This window comes from Marmota marmota, unplaced genomic scaffold (assembly GCF_001458135.2).
Source record: "Marmota marmota marmota unplaced genomic scaffold, marMar, whole genome shotgun sequence".
NCBI classification, from domain to species: Eukaryota; Metazoa; Chordata; class Mammalia; order Rodentia; family Sciuridae; genus Marmota; species Marmota marmota.
This window is the reverse complement of record NW_025999969.1, coordinates 2,645,055-2,669,863: the sequence shown is the minus strand read 5'-3', so window position 1 is coordinate 2,669,863 and position 24,809 is coordinate 2,645,055. Positions and strand designations below refer to the sequence as shown.

The 24,809-nt window shown below is 45.0% G+C and overlaps 1 protein-coding gene across 4 annotated transcripts in view; it reads left to right on the top strand.

Annotated features, from left to right (window-relative positions):
- Dgkg (diacylglycerol kinase gamma) overlaps window positions 1-24,809 on the top strand; it is a 199,803-nt gene that overhangs the window by 144,830 nt on the left and 30,164 nt on the right. For all 4 annotated transcript variants that reach the window (XR_007347933.1, XR_007347931.1, XR_007347932.1 and 1 more), the window contains one exon: window positions 6,611-6,788. Coding sequence is in view for 1 of the 4 variants with exons in the window: in XM_015499958.2 (XP_015355444.1) it covers window positions 6,611-6,788 (178 nt within the window). In the remaining 3 variants the exon portion in view is untranslated. The remainder of the gene's footprint in view (window positions 1-6,610; window positions 6,789-24,809) is intronic.

Below are 24,809 nucleotides of genomic sequence, written 5' to 3'. Positions count from 1 at the left end.
AGGAATGGTGTGCAAAGAGAACCCAGTTTGATTTAAAACAGTATTAGCTGCAAGTTACTAATTGTTGCAACTGAGTTTGGGGGTACATGGGGGGTTATCATACTCTCTACTTTCCTGTGTGTTTGGAAATACCCATATTAAAAAAGATTTAAAAGAAAGACCAAGGCAGAGTCCCTTGAGGCCTGAGTTTCAACCCCAAACCAGCCTGCAGGAGGTCATTACCCAGAGAAGCCAGCCCAGCATGGGCTGTGAAACACATGTGCGCTCCAAACCAGAGAAAATCTTGCCTGATCTATGGCATGGAGAATTGAGGTTAGTTAGAAGGGAGAATTTCCTAGTTGCTAAAAACTGAAACAGGTCATCAAATAAATTGTGGGATCTCCTGCCCTGAGGACCTTCAGAATAGGATCAACATGGAGGAGGCTGCTTCCGCACTGTCTTTTCAGGTCACTAAGGCGGGCAGGCAGAAGGAGCACGAAAAAAACCCACATCGGGGCCGGGGAAGCATCAATGCCCTCCCTCCTTCACCTCTTCTGCTCTCTGTCCCTCTGAGGACAGAGAGTTGGGCGAGTCCAGGTTCTGCCCAGAATTATGGGATTGTAAGGATCCAAGACGTCAAGGGCAGGGTGGGGGTGGAGATGAATACGAATTCCCAGTGGTTTCATTGGCACATACTTACGCATTCCCCTCCTAACCTAGGGTCTAGTTACCTACGCATTGGCCCAACCGCCAAACAAGCCAACCATCCCAGGCTCCTAGAGAAACCCAAACTGGAGGTATAGTCTTGGCCAGGGGACCAAAGATGAACGTGGCCGACAGCTGCGGGCGAGCTCCAAGGGACCTGGGAGGAGGCGCGCGGGCCGCTCCGGCCTGCGCCCCTAAAGATTCCAGAACTGCTACCATGTGGACAGGAGTGGGGTTGGCCTTCGTGTACCCCGACTCCCACCTCGTGCCCGAAGAGCCTCCCGGGACCTAGGCGGCCCGACGTCGGGTACCTGGCAGCCGGCGCACACCCGAAGCACAATTCGAGCGTGTGCGCTCTGGCTGCTCGGGACAAGAGCTCTCTGTTCAGCTGCACACGCGGCTATAAATACCTGGTGCCGCAGCAGCGCTGCCTCTCCTTGGAGCCGGGCCTGGGCTAGGATGGCTAGTGGCGTGGAGCGCGCGGGGACCGCCGCCCTCTTTGCTGTGTCCCCAGGAGACGCCGTGGTAGGAGCAGGGGGAGGGGGCCGGATGACGTCATGGAACAGTTGGAGGATTTAGCTCAGGAACCCGCCGGGACCGGCGTTCCATTTAGGCTGTGTTCCACTCTGGGCTCCACTTTCTCAGATTGAGCACACAGCCTTCCACCTTTCCCGAAAGCTGGGGTTCTGAAGGAAATCAGTGTATGATGGCTAGGCCCGAGAACTCCGGAAAACAGGCACACAGGCGTGGGCTGCCACCAGCACAGCCGGTTAAAATGCTTCCAGCAAAGCCTCAAGTAGTGACGAACTATGCCTCAAGGCACAGGGATTGAGGATACTGTAATAATAATGCAGATAGTTATGGAGTGTCGCTGCCTTCCCGAGACCAGTCAAACCCCGAGATAGATAAATCTGTTATTCCCCCTCCCCATTTTACAGATAATAAATTAAAGCTCAGAGAGGTTAAGAAACCAATCTGGAATCACATAACTGTCAATTGACAGAGCCAAAATGTAATCCATATCTCTGCCTCCAGCCCACATATATACTTTTCCAGATACTACATTGTTTCACTTTTCAAGTGGGTGCATTTCAAGGGCTGCAACATCAGCCATCAAACAGACCCCAAGTTCCTACTGCTTGCTCTGATTGCCTCATTACAGAGCAAGACCCGGTAAGAATAATGAGAAGTGGGTAGATTTATCAGAAAGCAGAGTGAGGACTGTCTCCTTTCCCAAGAAGAGGTTAACAGGGGCTGGGGAGGTGGCTCAAGCCGTAGCGCGCTCTCCTGGCATGCGTGCGGCCTGGGTTCGATCCTCAGCACCACATACAAACAAAGATGTTGTGTCTGCCGAGAACTAAAAAAAATAAATAAATATCAAAAAATTCTCTCTCTCTCTCACACACTCTTTCAAAAAAAAAAAAAAAAGAGGTTAACAGTTGACCAGGTTAATAGCTAGCACTCCTAGTTGGTTATGATTAAAGGTGGAAAAGACAGAGTATATTTTTAAATAGAGTAGGGAAGGAAGGTGACTGTGGGATTTCTTTTGCCAAGGAGTGTGCTATGGTTTTTTCTTTTCTTTCTTTCTTTTTTTTTTTTTTTAACAAACCTGGCTCAGAGACAAGATATAATAATACTAATATCCAACACTGATGTGCCAGGCACAGCTCTAAGCACTTACAAGATAGAGCAGTAGTGGGAGATTTCAATTATTCAAACAACAGCTGGAAGTTTAATTTTGCTATAAGTCTAGCATCAGCACAAATCCCGATTTGCCTCACTGACTCATCTCCAGAGTAGGATCTGGCATCTGATGCCTGGGTTTGCATCCTAGCTCTGCTGGGTGTACAGTGGCAAGTTCTGTGGCCTTGAGCAAGCACCTTTGTCCCAGGAGACCTGTCTGTTGAGGGTAGCAATAGTGACTCACTCCTTCATTGTGCTCATGGGAGGATTCCAAGGGGTGTTGTAGGTGAAGGGCCAGCCCAGCACCCAAGGAAGCTCTCACCATGCATGAGCTGCTGATGTTACGTCTTCCAAGTAAGGGTGCTGTTTCAACCAACAATGCATAAATTGAGGTGATGTGGAAGTAATGATGACTAAGAGATGACTTCTGGTCTAGGAGAAGATAAGGAAAAGGAGACAATGCTGGGCTCATTTCAAGAGTGTGGAGAAAAGTGTGACTTCATGAACTCTAGCCTAAATTCCTAACTAGGAATATGTGTATGAAGGATAGAAGGGTAGAGGGCATTCCAAAATAAATTTCTAACTAGTCATTAATCATATTGAGAAGAAAAAGGAAAGGAGTTTGCTTTGGGTTTTTAAGTCACTGTGAGAACAGCAGGGAGCTCTAGCTGAACCCATCCTCTAAGGGAACTTGTGCACATACACGCAGAAACAGGGTGTGTGCAAGCACCTGGGTGTGACCACACAAAAGCAACTCACATCTCTGAGCCTGGCTCAGGCAAACTGAAGGCCAAGCAGAATGACAGACAATGTTCAAAGCAAAACAACAAAAACGTGGAAAGCAACACTCAATAAGGACTCTGCCGGTATGTAAGAGTTCTGTCTTTTCCAGAGTAGTAGCCCTAAACTAAAAATGAAAGAACAGATGCTGAAGCCCAGTGTAAATCAACAGAGACTTAACTGACCTTGGGAAATACACATACATTTGAATCCAAGTTGCTGGATAATCCTCTAGATGTTATTCAGGGCCCACTTTGGCAATTCTAGAAAATGGAGTTGGTTCTATCTAATGAGAAGCAAATAGACATGTCCCAGTTTTCAAAAATAAGAAAAGGGGATATTCTGGAAATACATGGATTTCATTCCTATCCCTGGCAAGATTCTAGAATATGTAATTAACACAGATATTAGTGTGTTAATATGAGTTCTCTTATTTCTTTCCTTTTAGAGGTCGTAAGGGAGTCATTTAGAAAATCTTATTTGATCTCAGCATAATGTCTTATGCTTTGATGGAAAGAACACTGACTTGAGGTCTGGAGACCTGGATTTTAATCTATTCTACCATTAATTAATTAGATAACCACAGGGAAGTTTCTTTCCCTCACCAGGTCTCATTTATGAAATATGGGACATGTTCTCTTAGGTCCTGCTCACTAAGTTCCTTGATTCCACTGTGTAATGAAAACTGGGCTGGTTAGATACAGTTCAATCAGAATGTGCAGCCCCAATAGAACAGTCACATTCTAAGGACTGCCCGTGTACCATGAATGGGACCAAGGAAAGAAACTGGTCCCTGGTTTTGCCTTATGTACTCATGTTAATGACTTAATCCCCAAATGATAAGAGAGCTAGGACCAAGGGTCACAAAATGAAGATTTGATTGGACTGGAAGAGTTTGGGACCTTTCAAATTATCCAAATGTCTGGAGGTCTGGAGTTGAGGGGCTGCCTCTGATAAAAGTCAGATGAAATTAATTAACATAAATGCAAAGTTCTATGTCGAAGCTATTTTTTTTTAAAGGCTGCACAACTGGGCATGGTGGCCCACCTCTGTGAGTCCAGCTACTTGCAAGGCTGAGGGAGGAGGATCACAAGTTCAGGTCCAACCTGGGAAATTTAGCAAGACCCTATATCAAAATCAAAATAAAAAAGGCTGGGAGCTTAGCTTAGTGCTAGAGCAGCCCTGGGTTATATCCCCAGCACCCTCTGCCCCAGGGGAAAAAATCCTATACAAGTGCAACTTAGGGAAGAGCTGGCTTAGAAATAGATCATGGGATAAAGGTTCAGGTGACTGAGATGACTACCCATTTAAACCGAAGGGATGCCATCATCTAGCTGTTAATGAAAGGGCTAGCATAGCTGTCATTGTGGGTAATGATATGGGTAATGGTAGGGGGTAACCCGTATTGAGCTCTTACATGGGCTTTACACATTGTCTCATTTTGGGGACATGACAGTGTCGTAGAATTCCAGTCCTGGTCAGGGCTGGTCTCATTGCCGCCTGCCCCATCAGTCCTGTTTTGAGTGTTATTCTCAGTGCTGGGAGTCTTACCAAGTCGGTTGGCAACAAACTGGAGCATGTACAAAATAGGACAGCCAAAATGAGAAAGGGTCTGAAAACCAAGTCCGGCAGGAAAAGGTTAGGAGAGTGGACAGGCTCAATCGGACAGGCTGCACAACTGCTGTGGTGTGGAGGGAGGAGGCAGAAAGGAGTCCTCCAGCTTAGGCTCCGACTGCCTGCTGTCAGATCTGTGTGTTTCCACAGCCATGTGCTGTTGAGCAAGTGACTTAGCTTCTTCTGTGCCTCGGTTTCCCCACACATAAAGAGAGGTTAGTCATTGTAGATTATCATGAAGATAATCAAGGAGATGTGTATAAAAGCTAATGTGGCACATGGCAATGCTTCATCCATATGCACAGTGATGGTGGTGATCATCAGTGTGGCTGCTGGGCTGCCCCTATGGAGGAGAAAGGACGTCATTCCACCTGGCTTCAGAAAGAAGAACAGGACCAGTGAGCAGAAGCAAGAAAAAAAGAGAGAATGTGGGTCCATATAAAGAGACCTTTCAAATTATCCAAATGTCTGGAGGTCTGGAGGGAGTTGAGGGGGCTGCATCTGATAAAGAGTGGGAACTCTCTGCAGCCCAAAGGCAGCACCACGGATCTCTTTTTCTTCCTTCAAAGCTACTAATAACATCACAGGGCCCCACCCTCATGACCTCATCTCATCCTGGTTACCTTCTCAAGTCCCCACCTCTTAATTCTGTTACAGTGGCAAATAACTTTCAACATGAGTTTGGGAAGAGACCTTCAAACCTTAGTAGTCGGCAAACTTTAGAGTGTATAGTAGATTTTTTTGTCATATGATTTTGACTTTACTTTTCTCACAATAATCAAGATAAAGGGTATGGACTTTGTAGTCAAATTCTCCACATTTGAATCCCTGCTCTGTTATTTCTTAGTTGTAAACTTGGATAATATAGTTCATCCAGTTGGTTCTTCCAAAACATAGTAAGTTACCCACAATCCTAAGGAATGAGGATCAGAGCTAATACATTTCTGCTGTGTTGGTAAGCATTATGCCAAGGTGGGCTGACACTAGAGGCTATATATATGAGACATACAAGGCTTTTCATGCCTGGTGAGAAATCTAGTGGTAGAGATTGGTTGAATAAAGACACTCTGCAAGTTTATGTGTCAAATTTATACTTACAATTCAGATATGAAAGACAGGCAAATTCTTAAAGACTTCCAAAGACAGGATAAAATAAGAGGGAAAAGAGGGAATAATAATTTTTATTCTTGTCTTTTTTTTTTTTTTTTTTGTACCAGGAATTGAACCAAAGAGCACTTAACCATTAAAGCCCTTGTGTGTGTGTGTGTGTGTGTGTGTTGCTGGGGATTGAACTCAGGGTCTTGTGCATGCGAGGCAAGCACTTCACCAACTGAGCTATATATCCCCAGCCCAAGCCTTTTTTATTTTTTATTTTGAGACAGGGTCTCTCAAAGTTGCTGAGGCTGACCTTGAACTTGCAGTCTTCCTGTCTCAGTCTCCCAAGCTGTTGGGATTATAGGCACACACCATTGAGCTGGGCTTTTTTTTTTTCCTTTTGCTTGTTGAGTATATACTCTGTTAAGTTCTGGAATCGATATTCCTATACATATTTATAGTGATTAGGAAGGGGCAGAATTGATGGTAATGAGGTTGGAATGGAGAACTGTTTGGCAATTAACTTGGGAACTATCCCTAGAGCATTTCTAGACCCACTGAAATCTTGTGCTGTCTTCCCCAGAGCTGACTCAGGACTGGCTCCCCATCTCACTATAGTGGTTAAAGCATTAGACCTACTTAAGATTTGGTTTCTGACAATGGCAGGGTGGTAGCTGAAAAGACCCCCTTCCCCCACACACACTTCTAGAACACCTTAGGTTGAAGTCCACTGGCCTTTTCTGTCTGTCCCCAGTGTGACGGAGTGGAGGTGGACCTGAGCAACATCTTCCTTGAAGGCATTGCCATTCTCAACATTCCCAGCATGTATGGAGGCACCAATCTCTGGGGAGAAACCAAGAAGAACAAGGCTGTGATCCGGGAAAGCAGAAAGAGCATCACTGACCCTAAGGAACTGAAATTCTGTGTCCAAGGTAAGCCAGACATGAGGACAGTTGCTCTAGACCATGTCCCTGTGGAAGGTGGGCCAGCAAAGCATCTCAGGACCTATAGCAGGCTCTTCTGTAAGGTCTGACAGCCCGCCAAGGACCTGGTACCCTGGGAGTGTGGTGACCCATCATCCCTGGTGTTGCAAAGCTTACAACCTAATTGAGAAAACAAAATTTCTAATAAGGGGGGGACTGATAGTTATCAAACCAAGGGACTCCGTAAGATTAGATGTCAAACGCTGCTCCTGTAGTTATCAGAGTTCTCCAATGTCCATATCCAAAAGTCAATTCTCAGCCCTCATTTCACTTCACCTTCATTCAAACCCCACGGATCACCCCCTTGTCCTGGAAACACTTTGTATACTTGGCTTCGAGGACTCCACTTACTAGTCACTCCTCTTCATTCCCTGTTCTCTTGGCCTTTTGATGCTGGAGGGTCCCCAGGCAGGATCCTAGATCCTCTTTTCTGTCTGTACTTGTTTCCTTGGTGACTTCATCCAGTTGTGAGGCTCTATTTAAATATCCCATGTGTGCCCATGATGACTCCAAGCCAGTCTGGCCTCCTGATGTGTCCCGCATCCTTTCCTGCACTTCCCTGGAGAGGATAATGGACATAGCAAGCTCCATGTGTTCGAGGCTGAACTCCTCTGTCTAGCCCATCCTGTGGTAACTCCAGCCTCCATAGCCCTCTAGTCAAAGCATTGGCACCACCTTCCATGCCTCTTTTGTGTGTGTGTGCATGTGTGTGTGTGTATGGTGCTGGAGATTGAACCCAGGGCCTTTGCATGCAAAGCAAGCAGTCTACCAACTGAGCTATATCCCCAGCCCCCTCCATGCCCTTTTTACCTCACATCTCACACCCAGTCCATGAGAAAACCTACGAGCTCAACTTTTCAAAAACATCAGGGTCCAGCCACTTCTGAGCCACTACTTTCTGTGTCCTGTATGACTGACTACAGGTCCTCTGCTCCTCCCTGAGCTGAACACAGTCTGTTCTCACCACCACACCAGAGATCCCTGTAAAAACATTAGATTAGGACACTCATCTGCTCAAAATCATGCTGTGGCTGAATAAAAGGCTAAGGTCCTACAGTGGCCAATAGGCCCATATTGTCTGGCCTTCCACCACCTTCCAGACCCCATCTTCTGGGACCCCTCCTTCACTTTCCCTGGCTCCTGTACATAGTGGGTTGCTTCCACGAACCCATTATTCATTCACTCTAGAAAAACCAGGCAGTATACCTCAGAGGCCACCTGCTGGGCCCTTTGATTGTAACCCACCAGAATACAGAAAGTGCCCTTAAGATGACTTTCACTCCAACCCCTTATCAGCTACCTCCACAAAGATCTGAACAGAGATTCAGGCTAAACTTCTGGCACCTTGGTTCCTCTGTCAACTGTTGGATCTTCCTGGGTTCTCGGTGGCCTGGGGAGCCCCAGGAAAGAGACCATGTTGCTGGTAATCCCTGCCAGCAGCCAGGGAACTGAGTTCTAGTCCAAGTGTTGCTACCAGTCTAGTTATTGGCATCTCAGATTTCTTTGCTGTGAAATCTACTTCTCATGTAAACCTTTGATAGCTGGATAGATGGGGTTGAACTAGATCACCAGTTCTGAATCCCGGCCTGCCTGTTGAAAATGACCTCATCCATCTCTGGGTTGGTTCCTAGGAATCTAGGTTTGTCTTGTGCTCCCTGGATGACCCTGGTGGGCTGCCAGGTTTGAGAACCACTTATAGAGACAGACACATGCCCAGAGTGTCTTCTAGCGTTCTGTGTTCTCTGATGTCCCAGGATATAATTGCTAAGGTTGGATGTAATCCCACCAGTAGGAGACAAGGCTTGGCTGACCCTCGGAGGGCGGGGTTCCTTGCTTCACACCCATCTTAGACAATCAGGTTGTTATATTCCAGGGCGAGGTCATCAAGAAATATCATCTCCACACTTTGTCCTTTAAGAAGACTCAGGAATTTTTGTTTCTGTTGCCCTCTTAAGGCCCTTTTCTTTGGCAAAATAAACTTTTCAATTTGTATAAATTATTAAACAGAATAATGCATTCCTTCTTCCTCCCTTGGCAGGGGAAGTTGTGGGTGCTAGCAGAGGGTGGGGGAAGCACTGGAGATTGTAGAACGTTCCTGCAAATTTGCCCACCCTGGTGATCTCAACCCCCATACTGGCATCCAGCCCTGTCAGAACAGAGAAGGGAGTGAACATAGCAGAGCCCTCCCCTCTTCCCACCCCAGGGCTTGGGGAAGCGTCTGAGGTCAGGTTCTGGTTAGGACTCAAGGTCAGCCTTCATCTTCCCCTTAAATGTCTGATCTTTAAGTGTCTGATATTCATCTTCCCCTTCTTCAAGAGAGAGTGAAGTATCTGCTGATCACTCTTGACCGTTATGTACAGGAACTCTCTTCCACAAATCCCCCTTTCCTACCCCCAAAAATGTGCTTTCAGGGCTAAAAATGAAGCCACTTCCTGTTCTTTAGATGAGGACATGAGCTGATCAAAGTGGAGGCCAAGGAGGGGCCCTGGCTTCTGGGCTTTGCAGAGACACCAACCCTAAGCTTCCTTCTTATAAGGGCCATGATCTCATATAAGTTGAGTTGCTAATGGGAAAAGCTAACAGCACCTATTTTGGTGGAAAAGCATTGACCTGGGAGTTGGGAGATCCAGGTTCCAATCCAGACTCTGCCTCTTACCATTGTGTGTGACCTTGGGTGCATCCCATCACCTTCTTGGATCTCAGTCTTCTTCTCTGTGAAATAAGTCTAGCAATCACTGATCAGAATTGAAGTATAGTCATATTTTGGTCAACATGGATTTGGGGGACAGAAGTGTATACAATTTTTTTTTCTTCTTTCCATGACTTTTACCCCAGGATTTATAGGCTGGGAGGGAGCTCTCTCTCTGCAGGGTCTTCATTTGTTAGGATTTCTTCCTCCTTGGAAGTTTCACTGGGACTGGAGGAGAGGGAGAAGTCAGGAGAGAATAATGGGAGTGAAGGATGTGCACACAGGAGGTGGAAGAGGGAATGGCCTTAGAACAGGTTGCGGTCAGGTCTCTGATAGTAGATCTGTCTTTTTCGGAAAAAAAACATTCGAGTAAGAAAGTCATGGAATGTGTTCTGTAAACTCATTGGCTGGTGGAAAAGCAATAATGCACACAGAGAAGCACCCGGCTTGCAGCTGGATAACCTGGGTTTAATTTTTGGCTTTATGCTTTCTATTTATAAAAGCTTAGAAAGTTAGATTACATCCCTGAGTCTCAGCTTTGTCATCTATAAAATAACCATGAAAATATCTAGCTTGTTATGAAGCTGGTGCATGTAAAAGCCTGGACCACAGTATAAGCTCAAACTTTGGGGAAAAAATTTTTTTCTCCTCCTCTTTAATTCCACTTTATTTTTTTAATGAATTAATTTATTTAAAAAATATATATGTATATGTATATACACCACAAACACACACACACACACACACACACACACACACACGGGATTTAACCCAGGTATGCTTTAGCACTAAGTCACATCCCCAGCCCTTATTTATTTATTTATTATTTTTAATTTTGAGATAGGGTCCCATTAAGTTGCTTAGGGCCTCACTAAGTTGCTGAGGCTGGCTTCAAACTTGTGATCCTTCACATCAGCCTCCCAATTCCACAGGATTATAGGCATGCACCCAGCTTTAATTCCATGTTAGGAATTTTACCTGGCTTTAATTCCATGTTAGGCTGAAGCATGCCAGTCAATTTCTGGCTTTGAATTTCATGTCTTTAGCATTATAATCTACCTACATTGCCACTAGGAAACAGCAGAGCTCCTGCAAACCAACCCAACTTTTGTCCTAGCTTATTAAACTTATACCCCTCAATTGTAATTACTGTTTCCTTTTCTAGACTTTTCAGATTCCAAAGATGGAGGCCGGGGGCATTAATCTTTGTCTCTCCAGTGGCCACCCCCAAGCAGTTACTCAAAAAAAGAAAGAATATTAGATGAGTGAGCACATGACATGGGTTATTTTTAGTTTTTGAAACAACAAAAATAGTGTGAAGTAATCTTTTGTTTTTATATTTCATTGTGGCTTGCAAATAATTTTGCATGAATTAGTTGAATATAATCCTAACCAGAAGCCCATGAGTAATGTCATACCCAGCCAATTTCATATCCCATTTCGTAATTGGGAAAAAACAGAAGCCCAGAGAAAGGGCAGGACATATGTAATTTATGTCCAGGGATAGAATCAGAACCAAGACCCTAGCCTAACCTCCAGTGGCTAGTATCCATCTAGAAAATTTATTAGGCTACTGAGTGTAACGCAAACACCATCTCTCAGAAATAAGAAGCATTTAGACCCAGTCCAAAGAAAGATTCTGCATCTATTTTTTGAAATTCTACTCCTCTTGCAAGGCGAGGTCTAAAGGCCATCTCCTCCTGGAGCCCCAGAAGTGAAACCAGCCTCTAAATTCTTACAGCACTGGCTTTTGCCTTCCATCTCACCAGCACACTGATCATGGGTTGCCCTGTATCAGAGGCAGCCAGAGATGTGTATCCTCACACTTCTCCCCAACCCATCCCTAGAAAAGGTGTTTGTCACCTGTGTCTCTTTCCAAGCCTACCACCCGGGCTCACAGTGCTCTATAGAAATGTCTGTTGGAGGGAGGGAGAAAAGGGAAGGACTCTTGCCTTCCTTCTGCCAGCACTGTGCGCATGCGTACAGTAGATCTGGAGCAGGACAGTAAAAATAGGAAATGAAAATTTGGGAGGAGAAGAAGTCTTAGGAAGAGTTAACCTGTGCATATTTGTGAGGTTAAGAATTTAGTTTTGTTACCGCTGTTGACCGGTGACGAGTCCTTGCTTCCCCAATGTTGAAGAATAACACCAGAGAAGCACGCCCAGGCAAGGTCAGAGTGGAAAATTAGAAGTTTATTAAAGGACAGCAGAAAAGACTTCTCCCGGAGGAAGAAGGGGACCCAAGAGATGGAATCCGTGGAAGTGCGGTTGTCTCTCCATTTTATAGTTCTCGATGATGGAATGTAGGTGGGAAGGCCCGAAGGGTTGGGACACAGATGGGCCAAAGAAGTAATCTGGGCCTAAGTAATGAGTCAGTCTTCAAGTTTGCTGTTCATTAACATTTCTTTGGGATGGGCTATCTTCAAATCTGTTGGGGGCTGTTTCCTGGACTTCATTAACATTCCGAGAGTTGCTCAACTTCCGGGAATTCATTCTCAGCATGGCCTCCATTTTAGATTTCACTCGATATTAGACCCGATTTACCTAACTACACTGACTACCTAATTTTAAATCTAGCTTCAGTTTCACGGAGCCATTAGAAACTCATTTGATGAGTAAGATATGCTAACCATCTTCTCATAAGTAATTCAGATAGAGCTCAAAGGACCTGCAATTGAGAGTCCCTGTGAGGAAGAGACTCACCACTGAGAGTTCAAGCCCCAGGCCTCCCTGCAAGCTACAGAACCTGGAATAAGCCAGGACCTTCTCCAGGTCTCTTCAACATTTACCACGTGGAACAATTCAGCATTGTTTTGAGGGTTAAGTGAGATCATCCTTGTAGAGCACTTAGAAGAGTGCCTGGAACTTGATGAGCTCTTAATCAACAGTAATCGGAATTATTGTTTGATAATTAGCATGTGACCCCATTTAGAACTTTACTCTTTTGACTTCTACTATGGGAATTGGTCTAGAATAACCATAAACTACCAGTGGCTAGAACAGCCTGTAATCCTAGGGCTCTTTAACTGGCACTGCACTCAAGTGTGTCTGGTGTTGCTGCCAGGGTGGGGGTGACTCCTGAGCTGCTGTCCAGAGAAGTAAGGTGAAGCCAGAGGGGGCCACGCCTTGAATCCAGGTGAAGCCCTAAGCTGGACCAGTCCCCAGGAGGTTGAGTGAAGCTGGGAGCTCTACCATTGTTCCTCTGTGGCTCCAGCCCAAAATGTAAATGCAAGACCTCCTATATACTTTCTCCAATTCTTCATTGAGCTTCACACCTGCCTCCATGCTGTGCTCCCCACACCTGGCCCCTCTGGTTACCACAGATGTCATTTCTTGTCATCCTGTTTGAACTGCAAATGAGTGTCCTGAACACAATTCTAAACCAGTAGGGCAGCATCTCCCTAGACTGTCACTAAATAATGTTTGCAATTGTTCTTAAGCAAAGACAAGGAGACAGACACTTTGGGTATAGGGTTCACTTTGAGTCATTTTCCCAGTGGTAGAAACAGGTTTTCTGTCAGATCATTCAATATATACTTAGGAAGTACCTAACAAATGCCAGGCACCAGGTTTGGTAAACAGGGCTCCCCTCACAGGGAAATGTCAAAGCCTGGCTTTAATAAAATAATTCCATAGATAGGCATATGATTAGGGACTGTGGTAAGTGCTAAGAAGAGTCACATGGCTACCCAGGAACGGCAAGGCCAGCCAGCCTATGTGTAGCTTGCAGGTAGCCTGTGGCCACACTAACCTGGCACAAACCAACTGACACAGGTATTCTCCAGGCACATGACTGCAGCTATCAGATCTGCCCTCCCAGGTGTGGAAGCTCTGTCTGGAAAGGGGGAAACCTTCCCATTGCAACGCCCATTGACTCTGCTACTGTGCAAGGTCATGTAGTTTTATCACCTGCACTCTGTGCCCACGCAGATTTTAAAAATTGCATGAACTATGCCCTCCATCCTAAAGCAAGGGAATGGGATGCCAACCAACCATCTCTCAGTATCACACTCCACAGCAAAGAAGGAGAGAGAGCTCAGCTGAGACACCCCAAATAATTTTGAGCACAGGGTTCATTGTTTCTTGTGACTTTCTTGTCACTTTTATAAAGCCATAACAGAAGGTGCTCTTGGGGGTTCAGGAGCTGTCCAGGGTTGTTCCCAATTTTCCCATGCAATGAGGTCATATAGGGAGCAATAGTTAGCCAATACCCTTTGGGGTTGAGAGAAAATTAAAATGTTCCTAAGTTGTGCACTTCACAGAGGTCGCTCTGCCCAGGTCTCTCCTGTGGATTGAGACAGAGCAAGGCAAGTGACTCCTAAAAAGTCTCAGGGGTCTGGGGGTATACACTAGAACTCCCCTCGACGCTGGGAAGTAACCATGGCAACATACGTGTCATTCCTGCTAAATATTTGCAGACCTATAGAGAGGTTGCTTTGCTTTTCATAGGAAGTCACAGCTTGGTCATTCAGTTAGTCAAGCAGCCCACACTGTAATCAATATGCCCCAAACTTGTCATCATCCCCTCCCTCTTTACAAACCCTCTCCCTCTCCTATCCCCCACTGGCTTCCCCACAGCCACATGTTCCCTGTGGTTCAGGCTAAAGACCCAGGGTCATGCATTTCCCCTCACGTGGTGTCTTTTCACCAGACTGTGAGCTCCTAATAGAGCTCAGATGTCACAGTGCTTCTGTACTCCTGTGCCTGCCAGTTTCTGAGACCTCAAAGGGGCTTACAAATATTAATTGACCAAAAGCACCTGTCAGGAGCACATGAAGCGGTGAGTTAGGGAATTTTTTTTGAGTTGGTCTCGCAGCAAAATGGAATTTATGTGAGCAATACTGGCATGTCATATCCCAGTGCCTCTCTGCCAGCATCAGCCTATGTGGCAACTCGGCGGGGATGGGGGGGGGGATGCCTCCCATCCTCCCTTTTCCCTTCCCTGAAGCCCCTCTTGATCCCGGCTAACTCTACATCAAGCGGTAGCTGTGGTCTGTTTCCACAGACATCTCATGGCATCAGGCAGGAGCTGCCCTGCTAGACTCTGCAGGGTTAGGCCAGGTATGTTTTTACAGCTTCCAAATGAAGGCCACACAAAATGGTTCTCAAATGCCAGTTACTATAGAAACGGTGATGTTTTCTATGTAGTATTGAAACACCAGAGTCATAGGCCTCTCAAAGATTTGGAGATCATTTTGTCCTCTAGATAAGGAAAGAGAACCTGCAAGATGAAGAGGCTTGCCCATGGCCACATCCAGACTGAAACGCAGGTCTTTTAGCTCAGAACGGTCCTCAGACCTCTCAAGCAGGAGCCAGCAAAATTTTTCTGTAAAGGAATATGTTAGCACAAATGACGGACACTCATGAAGGCAAGAGATGGGAAGCAAACTTCAGGTCAGCAAGCTTTGCTTTGGTGGAACCTGGCACATAGGGCTGAATCAAGGGTCTGGGTTATTTAGGCTTAGTGAAAGGTGCAATAGGAGGGTGATTCCTGGGGTTCATTGTAATGGGGTCCCGCTGGGACAGGAATGCGAATAGGGAATTTGTTGTAATGGGATCAGCTGACCCATTAGGGTGGCGGTTCAGGTGCCAGTCAGGTGCAGCTCCTTTTGTGTTCCTTCACTCTGGCTGAGGTCTGGGCCTTTAGGGAAAACATCCTTGGACTTATTTTCTATAGCAACTGTTAAAATAATTAGTTTTTGTGTACCATACAGTCTTTGATGCATCTACCCAACTCTGTTCACTTAGCATGAAAGCAGCTCTAGACAATCTATAAATGAATGGGAAAGCCTGTATTCCAATAAAACTTTATTGACAAAGACAAGTAGCAGGCTGGATTTGGTCCTCAAGCCATGATTGACCAATTCCTGCACTAGATCTTCAAATGGCCTGTGAACCAGGAGCACAGGCTTTGCCAGGGTGTATGTCAAAATGTGAACTCCCAAGGCCCACAGAGTAGATTCTGCATTTCCACAAGATCCCCCAGTGGCCAGTGGACCCTGATATATGAGAAACACTGTGCTGTTGGGCCTGGCTACACTTCCTAAGAATACCAAGAAAGAAATTTTATAGATCAGAAAAATGAAGCCCAGGCAGGTTTTAATTGACCTACCCCAGGTCAGTTGGTAGATCTGGGACTAGAGCCCAAATCCTAGTATTCCACACATGGAATTTCTTCTACACACACCAGAGTACCTGCCCTGACCCCACCCCAACCTCCCCATTTCTGGCTGGCCCTGACCCAACTCAAATTCACTGGGATTCCAAGGGAAGCAGTGGGGCATTCTTCCCCAGCTGACTTATGAATGAAAAGGACTGCAACTCCAGCTGTGTCTCCTCCTCCCCACACACCCCTCTCCAAGCCCAGGGAGGGGCGGACCTGGTTGAAATGTGCCTCTTGAGGCTGCTCACCACCTGCAGAGGGAAACTTGCTCACACAGGTTCAAGCCAGAGTGAGCTCCAATTTTATTCCTGCCTCCGGAGGTCTGCTGCTCAAAATAGAACCACAGAGCCAAGGAAGCTTCCACTTTTCACACAAAGAAGAAAATTCTAGACTAGGTTCCTTAGCAGAACTAGACACCTCAGTTTTCCCTCTTCTGCTGCCTGCTCTTGGTTCTCAAGCCAGTCCCTGTTCCCCTATAGCAGCTCTTGGAGCATTTAACATTGGGCACCTCCTAGATCCATCCCATGGCAAAACACCATTCTGGCCACAATTTCTGCCGTCTGAATACTGGGTTTCTCTTTGGTCTGTTTCTATTTTATGCAACAAATATTTGTTACGTTGGGCATGCCTACAATCCCAGTGGCTCTGGAGGGCTGAGGCAGGAGGATCTTGAGTTCATAGTTAGCCCAACTCAGTGAGACCCTGTCTCTAAATAAAATACAAAAAAGGTCTGGGGATGTGGCTCAGTGGTTGAATGTCCTGAGTTCAATCCCTGGTACTTCCCTCCCCTCCAAAAAAAAAATTTTGTCTTAAGTCAGTTTGGGCTACCATAAACTAAATGGCTTAAACCACAGAAATTGATTTCTCACAGTTCTGGTAGCTGAGAAGTCCAAAATCAAAATGCCAATTTGGTTCTTGGAGAGGGCCTGCTTCCTTGTTTGTAGGCAGACTCTTCCTGCATACTCACACAGAAGGATCATCTCTGTCTCTTAGAAGGGCACTAATCCCTTTCACAAGAGCTTCATCCCCACGACTTAATTACCTTCCAAAGGTTCCCAAATTGGGAGCCAGGGCTTCAAATATGAATTTGGGACTGCTATTCAGTCTCTAGAAGTATTTAATCTTCTTAATCAACCAACAAATGAGTACTGGTATTGTTCATTGAATACCTAGTTATGGGACAAAACTATTTCATATTTAATTATTTAATTCATTTTATGTCTGAGGACATAGGTTCAGTGGAGTTCAGGGATTAGACTGAAATCACACAGATAATGTGATAGAGCCAGATTCACACTTGTTTTTAAGTACCCTAAGATGTCCCAGGTGCTGCAGAGATGAAGCCTGAATACCACGTGGTCCAGTGCTCAATAAGTTCACAATCCGCTTGTGGCCAGCACAGTGTTTTGCTGTGGGATAGGCCTCAGGTAGTGCCTACCAATTTTTTATACAGGCCAGTGAAGTAAGAGAGTCAGTGCACACCATAGGAGCGTGAGTTCTAAGAAAACGTGTTTCTCCTTTAGAACCCGATCCCCAGTTACTGAGGACTGTGCCATGCACCTCATAAGCAACCAAATATTTGATTGAATGAATGAACAAGATAGAATGTATGTGTGCTAGTAGTTAGAGCTGGAAAGGATTTGAAAAGAGAGTGAATGAGAAAAAAATGGAGCATGGGCTGGGACACTAGCCCCCAGAAGTGGTGCAAGTTCAGAAGACTAGGAAGACGGACTGTTGAGTAATGGCATAGAGTTTGTGCACAATCCTGTGAATCCTAGAAGGCTAATGCAGAATGCACATTGACAATTCTAAGGATTTGATTTGGGAGTCAATGGTCCAAAAGGAAGAAAGGACAGAAGACATCAGTAAGTGAGAGATAGACAAAGAGGATACTGCTGCCTGGATATCAATTCCTCCCTCCCCACAAAGCACCCAACAGAATCTCTGCTTCTTTGGTGCGCAAGTTCAGCCTTCTGCCAGCCTCCCCGGCTAAGGCACACCCTATTGCCAGAGCCTCCTGTTGGCAGAATGGATGCCTTCAGTAGGGACTTGTGTTTCTTTCTACCTCCAGTACACTGCCAACACAATCTCTTCCCATTTTGGTGCGTGTACCCACTAACCCCAGAGAGTCATAGGAGACTCATCACAGGTATTTCTCCAGTTGTTGGATCAGGATCAGCCAGAAATGGAGAGGTAGGGGAAGGTACTGTGTGTAGGAACAGAAAAAAATTCCTAGGTTTGGAAAATAGCACTTGGGCTATAGTCCCAGATCTACCAATTAATGTGACCTTGAACAGATCAGTTAACCTCTCTGGGCCTCATTATTCTAAACTATAAAGAGTCTCTCAGTGGTCCCTATGGTTTGAATATTTATCCTTGCCCAAACTCATGCTGGGATTTAATTGCCATTGTAACAGTATTAGGAGGCGGGGTCTAATGCGAGTTGCTGGTGTTAGGTGCTTAGGTCATTAGGGTCCCACCCTCATGAATGGATTAATGCTATTATCAGGGGAGTGTTATCTTTGACCTATGATTGATTTGGTCAGATCCCTGCAATGTATATATAAGCTCTGCCTGACGATCAGATTTAAGTTGAATTGGAAAGTGCATCACTAATTGATTTATTATATATACTATACCTGGGATTGAAGCTTCTTCAGCTGAGTGGGTAAAGTAATTCCAGATAACACATCAGCTAGCATTTTATCTTCAAGCCAAAGAACTCAACCTTCCTTTTAAGATCACGTTGCCAGAACGTCTTCCTGAGAGGAGTGGAGAACAGGCTCACCCGACTCCACACTCACCTCCCAGTCTGCAGATGTCCTATCACCCTAAGGCACTTTTTCTCTGACTCCTGACCTTTAATCTGAGTCTCTTCTTTGAGTCAGACAGTCTGGGTTTGAATTCTGGCTTTACCCCACACCAAATGTGTGATATTAGGCAAGATTCTTGACCTCCCTGGACTTCGAGGTTTGTTTTTATGTTGAGATAGTAGTTTCTAACAGTGTTGCCATAAGAATCAAAAACAAATAAAAACTTTGCCAAGCTCCAGACCTGCCCCAGAGTCTGTGCCCAGCAGTTGTCCTCACTGGAACCACCAGGTCAAATTCCTGTAGCTCCACAGCCTCTGAGCCTCACCAGACATCTCACCCTTGGATTCTCCCACAGGCATGATGAAATCAGACCCTTGGTGCACAGCCATATCCATCAGAGCCTTTCTTCCTGAGAAATTTTCTACCATGTAGCTCTTCAGACACACACCCGCTCCCTTCTGAAGCACCTGACTCTCCTCCACAGAGGTTTAGAAGCCCTCCTCCCCCATATTCTGCTCCTTCATCAGAGGCCTGGCCAACCCCAGAGGATGAAGCCACATGGAATGGGGTAGGGGTCACAACTTTCCCAACCCACTCCCACACAAGCAGGCCTGGAGGAACCAAGGACAATATGGCAGTCATGTGCCGCACTGAACTCGCTGGGGATTTCTCCTCCCTCCGTGTAAGGTTGCACGAGTGTTCAGTCTTCTGCTCAGCGTGAGGACTGCTGCCAATCTGCTCTCAACCCAGACAGTCAGGAAACCAACCCCCACCTTGGCTTCTGCTTCCTACCTGTCTGCAGCAGGATTATGCAGAGTCAAAGCCCACTTGAAGCCCTCAGGTCCCCTTTAGGCCTTGCCCCTGAGAGTAGAAGAAACCTTAGTTCCCATGCAACAAAGAGTCGATGCCCAGCAGGACCAGGGATATTAAATCCATGCATAAAAGTTTTCCAGAGCCCACTCTGCTCCTTGCTTCTCTCAGGAACAACCCCACCCCCACCACAACACACACACACACATACGCACGCACACACGCACACAGCAGCAGCAGCAGCACAGAAAGTAAGGAACTCATTTTTCAAGCAAATGACTGGGCTTTCTTCATGTTTTCAATTAAAAAAAAAAGTAGGGGCACTTCACTTGCTAGGAGGGGCGGTCACCCTCAAGTCTCAACATCTCAGTGTCTTTTGCCCTTTACAATGTCTCTGCTTTTTCTCTTCCTGAGAGCCCTCTCCTCCTTGTCCTACCCATCCCTCCTCCCCCATGCCCTCTTCCTCCTCCTTCTCTGTTACCTTCTGTGAGTTACATTAATTACCATCTACAGAAGGCCATGCACTCACCCCATGTAGCAAAGACAGAACTTCCTGAGGACATCCCTTTCTAAGGAAACATAAAATCACAATGACAGCAACTGTTTCCTGGGGACCTTTCCCATGCAGCTCCAGTGGGATCCAGCCCGGACACTGATGGTATCACTTCTAAACTCACATCGACCCTGTCAGTGAGTGATTATCTCTACATTCATATAAAGGGCAGATTCAGAGAAGTTAAGCAATTTCCCCCAAATGACCAGTGAGTGGCCTAGGAATAGGATTCAGATCCAAGTCTGTCCAGGGCTCACACTCTTTGCTTTGCAAATTGCTGTAAGGGTACCTTTCTGCACTGGTTTACAGAATGCCAAGGAAGGAACCCATTGGCCTGTTTGTTGCCAGCAAGGGGCCCTGTGCCTCTGTTCTCTAAAGGAAGCATTAGTTGCAAATTATTTTTCAGGTTAGTTATGGTTGGGATACCTGAGGGCCTGCTGCCTTGAGAGCCAGATGGGAACATGGTGGCAAGAGGGATCCAGTTTGGCCAGTTACAGTCTCGCTTCCTTTTTATGCCCAAGGAACCCCAGAGCCGCCTCCCCTGCAAAAGATCAGGAAACAGACTTTGGGGTTCTTTCCAGTTCTCCAACCTGGGCCTTTTCAGACTGCAGTGTTTCTAAACTGTGCTTTAGCCAAGAGCCGTGTTTCATCTGTGTGACCAATCCCAGCGGAGCGCTTAGAAGAACTGATCAGTGCCCGGCTTTGTTGGACTTCGGGTGCCTGAGCCGCCAAGGGCACATGGCCCATGTACATGGAAATTTGGAGGCAAGAGAGGAGCCTGAGGCGATGCCCATTGCAGCCTTGGCGGGCCCAGTCTACAGGGAGGCCTGCCAGCAATCGCTCACCTGTCTAGACTGTGGGGACTGACCCAGCCCCACTGCAGAGCAGAACGAGTTGTGTCTTTTCCTTCCGAGGAGGGTAACAAGGTTCCACACACCTCCAGCACACACCAGCTCCTCAGTAGCAATGATCACAGACATTTCTGTTTACAGAACACCTTCACACTCTTTATCTCTTTTGTTCTCAAAATAACCCAGTGAAGTAGGTTTTATTATTATCTCTCTTATGGACAGAATTGGGTCACTCCCCAAATTCATAGAATGAAGCCTTAGACCCTGGGACCTGGAATGTGACTGTATTTGTAGACAGGGTCTTTCAAAAGGTGATTAAGTAATAATGAGACCATTGGGGTCAATTCAATCTGACTGGTGTTTTTCGAAGAAGATAAAATTTGTACACACATTGAGATGCACTAGGGATGTGTGCACATGTGCACGGAGGGACATCCATGTAAGAGGCAGAAAGAGAGTGACCAAGGGAAGGTCTTAGAAGACACCAATCCTTTGGCACCTTGATACTTTTTTTCTATACCAGGGATTGAACCCAGGGGTGTTTAACCACTGAGCCACATCCCCAGCCCTTTTATTTTTTTATTTTGATACAGGGTCTCACTAAGTGGCTGAGGGCCTCGCTAAATTACTGAGGCTGGCCTCAAACTTTTGTTTTTGTTTTTAAATAGATTTTTTTAAATTTGTTGATGAATATTTATTTATTTTTATTTATTTACGTGAGGTGCTGAGAATCAAGTGCTCTACTACTGAGCCACAACTCCAGCCCCTGTTTTTTGTTTTGTTTTTCTTTTTCATGGTGCTGGGGATTGAACCCAGGGCCTTGTGCATACAAGGCAAGCACTCTACCAACTGAGCCCTGGCCTCAACCTTTTGATTCTCCTGCTTTAGCTTCCCAAGTCTCTGGGATTCCAGGTGTGTGCCTCTATACTCAGCTGGCACCTTGGTCTTAGACTCAGATATGGTCCCTTTGGCTTCCAGAGATAAAACAAAAGGTCTGAAGGAAGAAGTGGACAGTCAGATGTGCCACTTAAATACAGGTGTTTTTCCGGCCTTTACCTGTCAGTGTTGACTTCTGGTCCCTCCTCCCGACAGGGGACTGGACTGAGGAAATAAGAACAAGATGGAGCATTGGCATAAAAGAAGTAGAAAAGGGATCAAAGTCAGGGAAGAGATGAAAGAATGAAAAATCCAACCAAGTGAGATGCCCCACTCAATCTAATCCAAATCAGTGGAGAATGTGGCTGTATTGGTAGAAAGGCCTTTAAAGAGGCAGTTAAGTAAAAATGAGGCCGTTGGGGTGGACCCTAATCCAATCTGACTGTTGTTCTTAGGAGAATTTCCAGCCTCTGTGTGGAAGTGAAAAACTGTGAGGAACATTGAAGACTTATGAAAATGTTTTTAAGTCTAATGAAAATGTTATGGTTTGGGGACTCTTATACATTGCTTAAAGAAGGTAAATAAGCAGATGGTTGGGAGTTGTCGGAATGAAGGTGGAGAAAATGGAGTGAAACGAATATATTTTGAGTACCTACACCGTGTGGGGCACTTTCACATACTACTCTGCCATTTAAATCTCATCACTAAATGTTTAGTTCCTGATTTTCAACTGAGGAAGCTCTAGATCAAAGCTATCAGGCAGTAACTTACTTGTATTCTTCACTGTAACTCCTGCATACACTTTGGGCAGCTTTACTGCCTCGGGCTCAAGTTCTTGGAACTTGAATGTATCTTAGAATCTTCCAGAGGGCTTGTTAGAACAGATTGCTAAAGTCAACCCCCACCCCCAGCATCTGATTCAGGAGGTCTGGGGTGGGGCCCAAGAATTTTCATCTCTGACAAGTTCCCAGATGATGCTGCAGCTACACTCTGAGAACTTGGCTCTGAGAAGCCAACAGACCAATCACAGCCCAGTGGTCCCAAACTGTGCTGCAGTTTGGAATTACCCAGGGATCTTGAAAACATTTGCTGATGCTTAGCTCCCATGCCCACACATTCTAGTTAACTGCCTTAGGGTGCAACCTGGGCATTGTTGTTTTTAAAAGCTCCCAGGTAACCCTCACACACAGCAAAGTTAGGAACCACTGATCTAGGTTCATTTCTCCAATACTCTGATCCTCATCACTGCCATCCTTTTCAGCTGCTCATTATTGGGGCCACAAGTGGAATCTGTCATCAGTTGGCACTGTTCACAGCTCCTCTTCCCAACCTTCTCTTTCCCACCATCTCCCAACACCTGTTCTAGAACTTCTCAAATTTCTACTTATCTTCTCCTTTTTCATTCATTCTTCATTTCCTTCTCTACTCAACCAGACTCTGTGGCACAATAATGGCACCTGTCTCCTGCCCACAATGAGCCACGATTCCCTTGTTCTTTCTTTGATCATATCTACCAGGGAGAATGTGAGAAGTATCTAAAGCAAACTTCAGGCATGGTAATCCAGAGATGCTTCATGACACTTGGCCTTTATTACCATGAAAAATAACTGGTCAGTTTCTTCAACGATTTTTTAAGTTATAATATTTATGTACACTTAAAGAAAGTAGGAAACACCTCAGAAGAAAGCATAAAAAAGAAAATAGCAATCACCTTAATTTCATTTAATTCAGAACACACCTCTGTTACAATTTTGCTGGGATGTGTTCTTTTCTTCCATGCACATTCTTACCTAGTCAAGAACATGCTATATAGGTAAACTTATATCCTAACTTCCCACTTAACCATGTAACATAAATATATTTAATATTATTGAAACTTTGTAAATATTTTAATGACAGCAAAAAATTCCATCATTTGGATACCATATCATTTATTTAACTGATCCCATACCAGTGGAAATGGGGGAGGAGATTTTACTATTTTATAATTTTTATGGTGACACAATGTATGTATTTGTACAAACTTGGGTTCTGTCAATGATTTACCATAAATCCCAGGAAAGAAAAATCATGAATTAAACAGTCTGAAAAGTTTAGACTCATTACAATTGGCCAAAATCTTTCTAAAAGATCTTCTCCTGATTTATATCATCAGTTTAAGGAATGCAAATTGTTTCTCCTCTTGCCCAGCATTTGGTGTACTACTCCGTGCCACTGAGGATTTTTGGTATAAAATGACATGATCAAATTTGTATTTCTAAAATTGTATAGTGGAGGCTGAATCAAATGGGCTGAATCGGAACTTATATTATTGACCTTGGTGTTTCTCCTTTGCTTCCATAGTCTCCCTCCTCTGCTTTGCCATACCTTATCTTCTCTCTTTCCTGGAGAGTTTATATTAAGTGTTGTACACAAAACACTGAGCAAAGCTTTCTTACCAAAGAATAATAAGAACCATGTTGAAGGGCCTAGCTCCATGGTTGTCTAAGCTTGGCCTGGAGACCCTTTTCTCTATCTCTGGCCAAAAACAGTCTCTGGACAGTAATTCTCCTTAGGGAAAAAAAATTTTAAATATATATTTTCTAATGAAATTGCCAAATAGGATTATTACTAAATTAATTTTTTCTCCAACCTGCACTTGTCCAGCCCCACACATGACCATTATTCCTATTCCTAGAATATCCTCCTTCTTTCCTCTTCTCAACCCAGAAAACTACCTTGGCATTCAGCCTTCAACATCTTTTTTAAATATCTGTGACACCTACATTCTATACCTTGTCCAGTCGTAATCAGCCACTTGGGCTTCCTTGTTCCCACAATTCAATTATGGCATTTTTACACCTAATTCTATTTCTCTTTCTTGGCCAAGAATCCTTCAAAAGGAGAACATTTTGTATCACCAGTTCTTAACATAGTTTCTGGAACTTGGTTGATATTTTACAACTGTTGAATGAATGAGTGAGTGAATGAATTTCTGATACTAAGGTATATCTAAATTAAACACTAACAAGATGAGTAGTATAAAGACAATATGGAAAGGATGTAAATTGCCAAAATCATATTCAGAATTATTGGTGCCTATGGGAAAAAAGACACCTGGTATACCAGCTGTTTTAACCCTGGATTCTGGGTCCTAACACTAACTGTAGTGTGCCTAGACACTAACTCCATTCTGTTCCCTTTTTTTTTTTTTTTTTTTTTTTTTTTTTTTTTTTT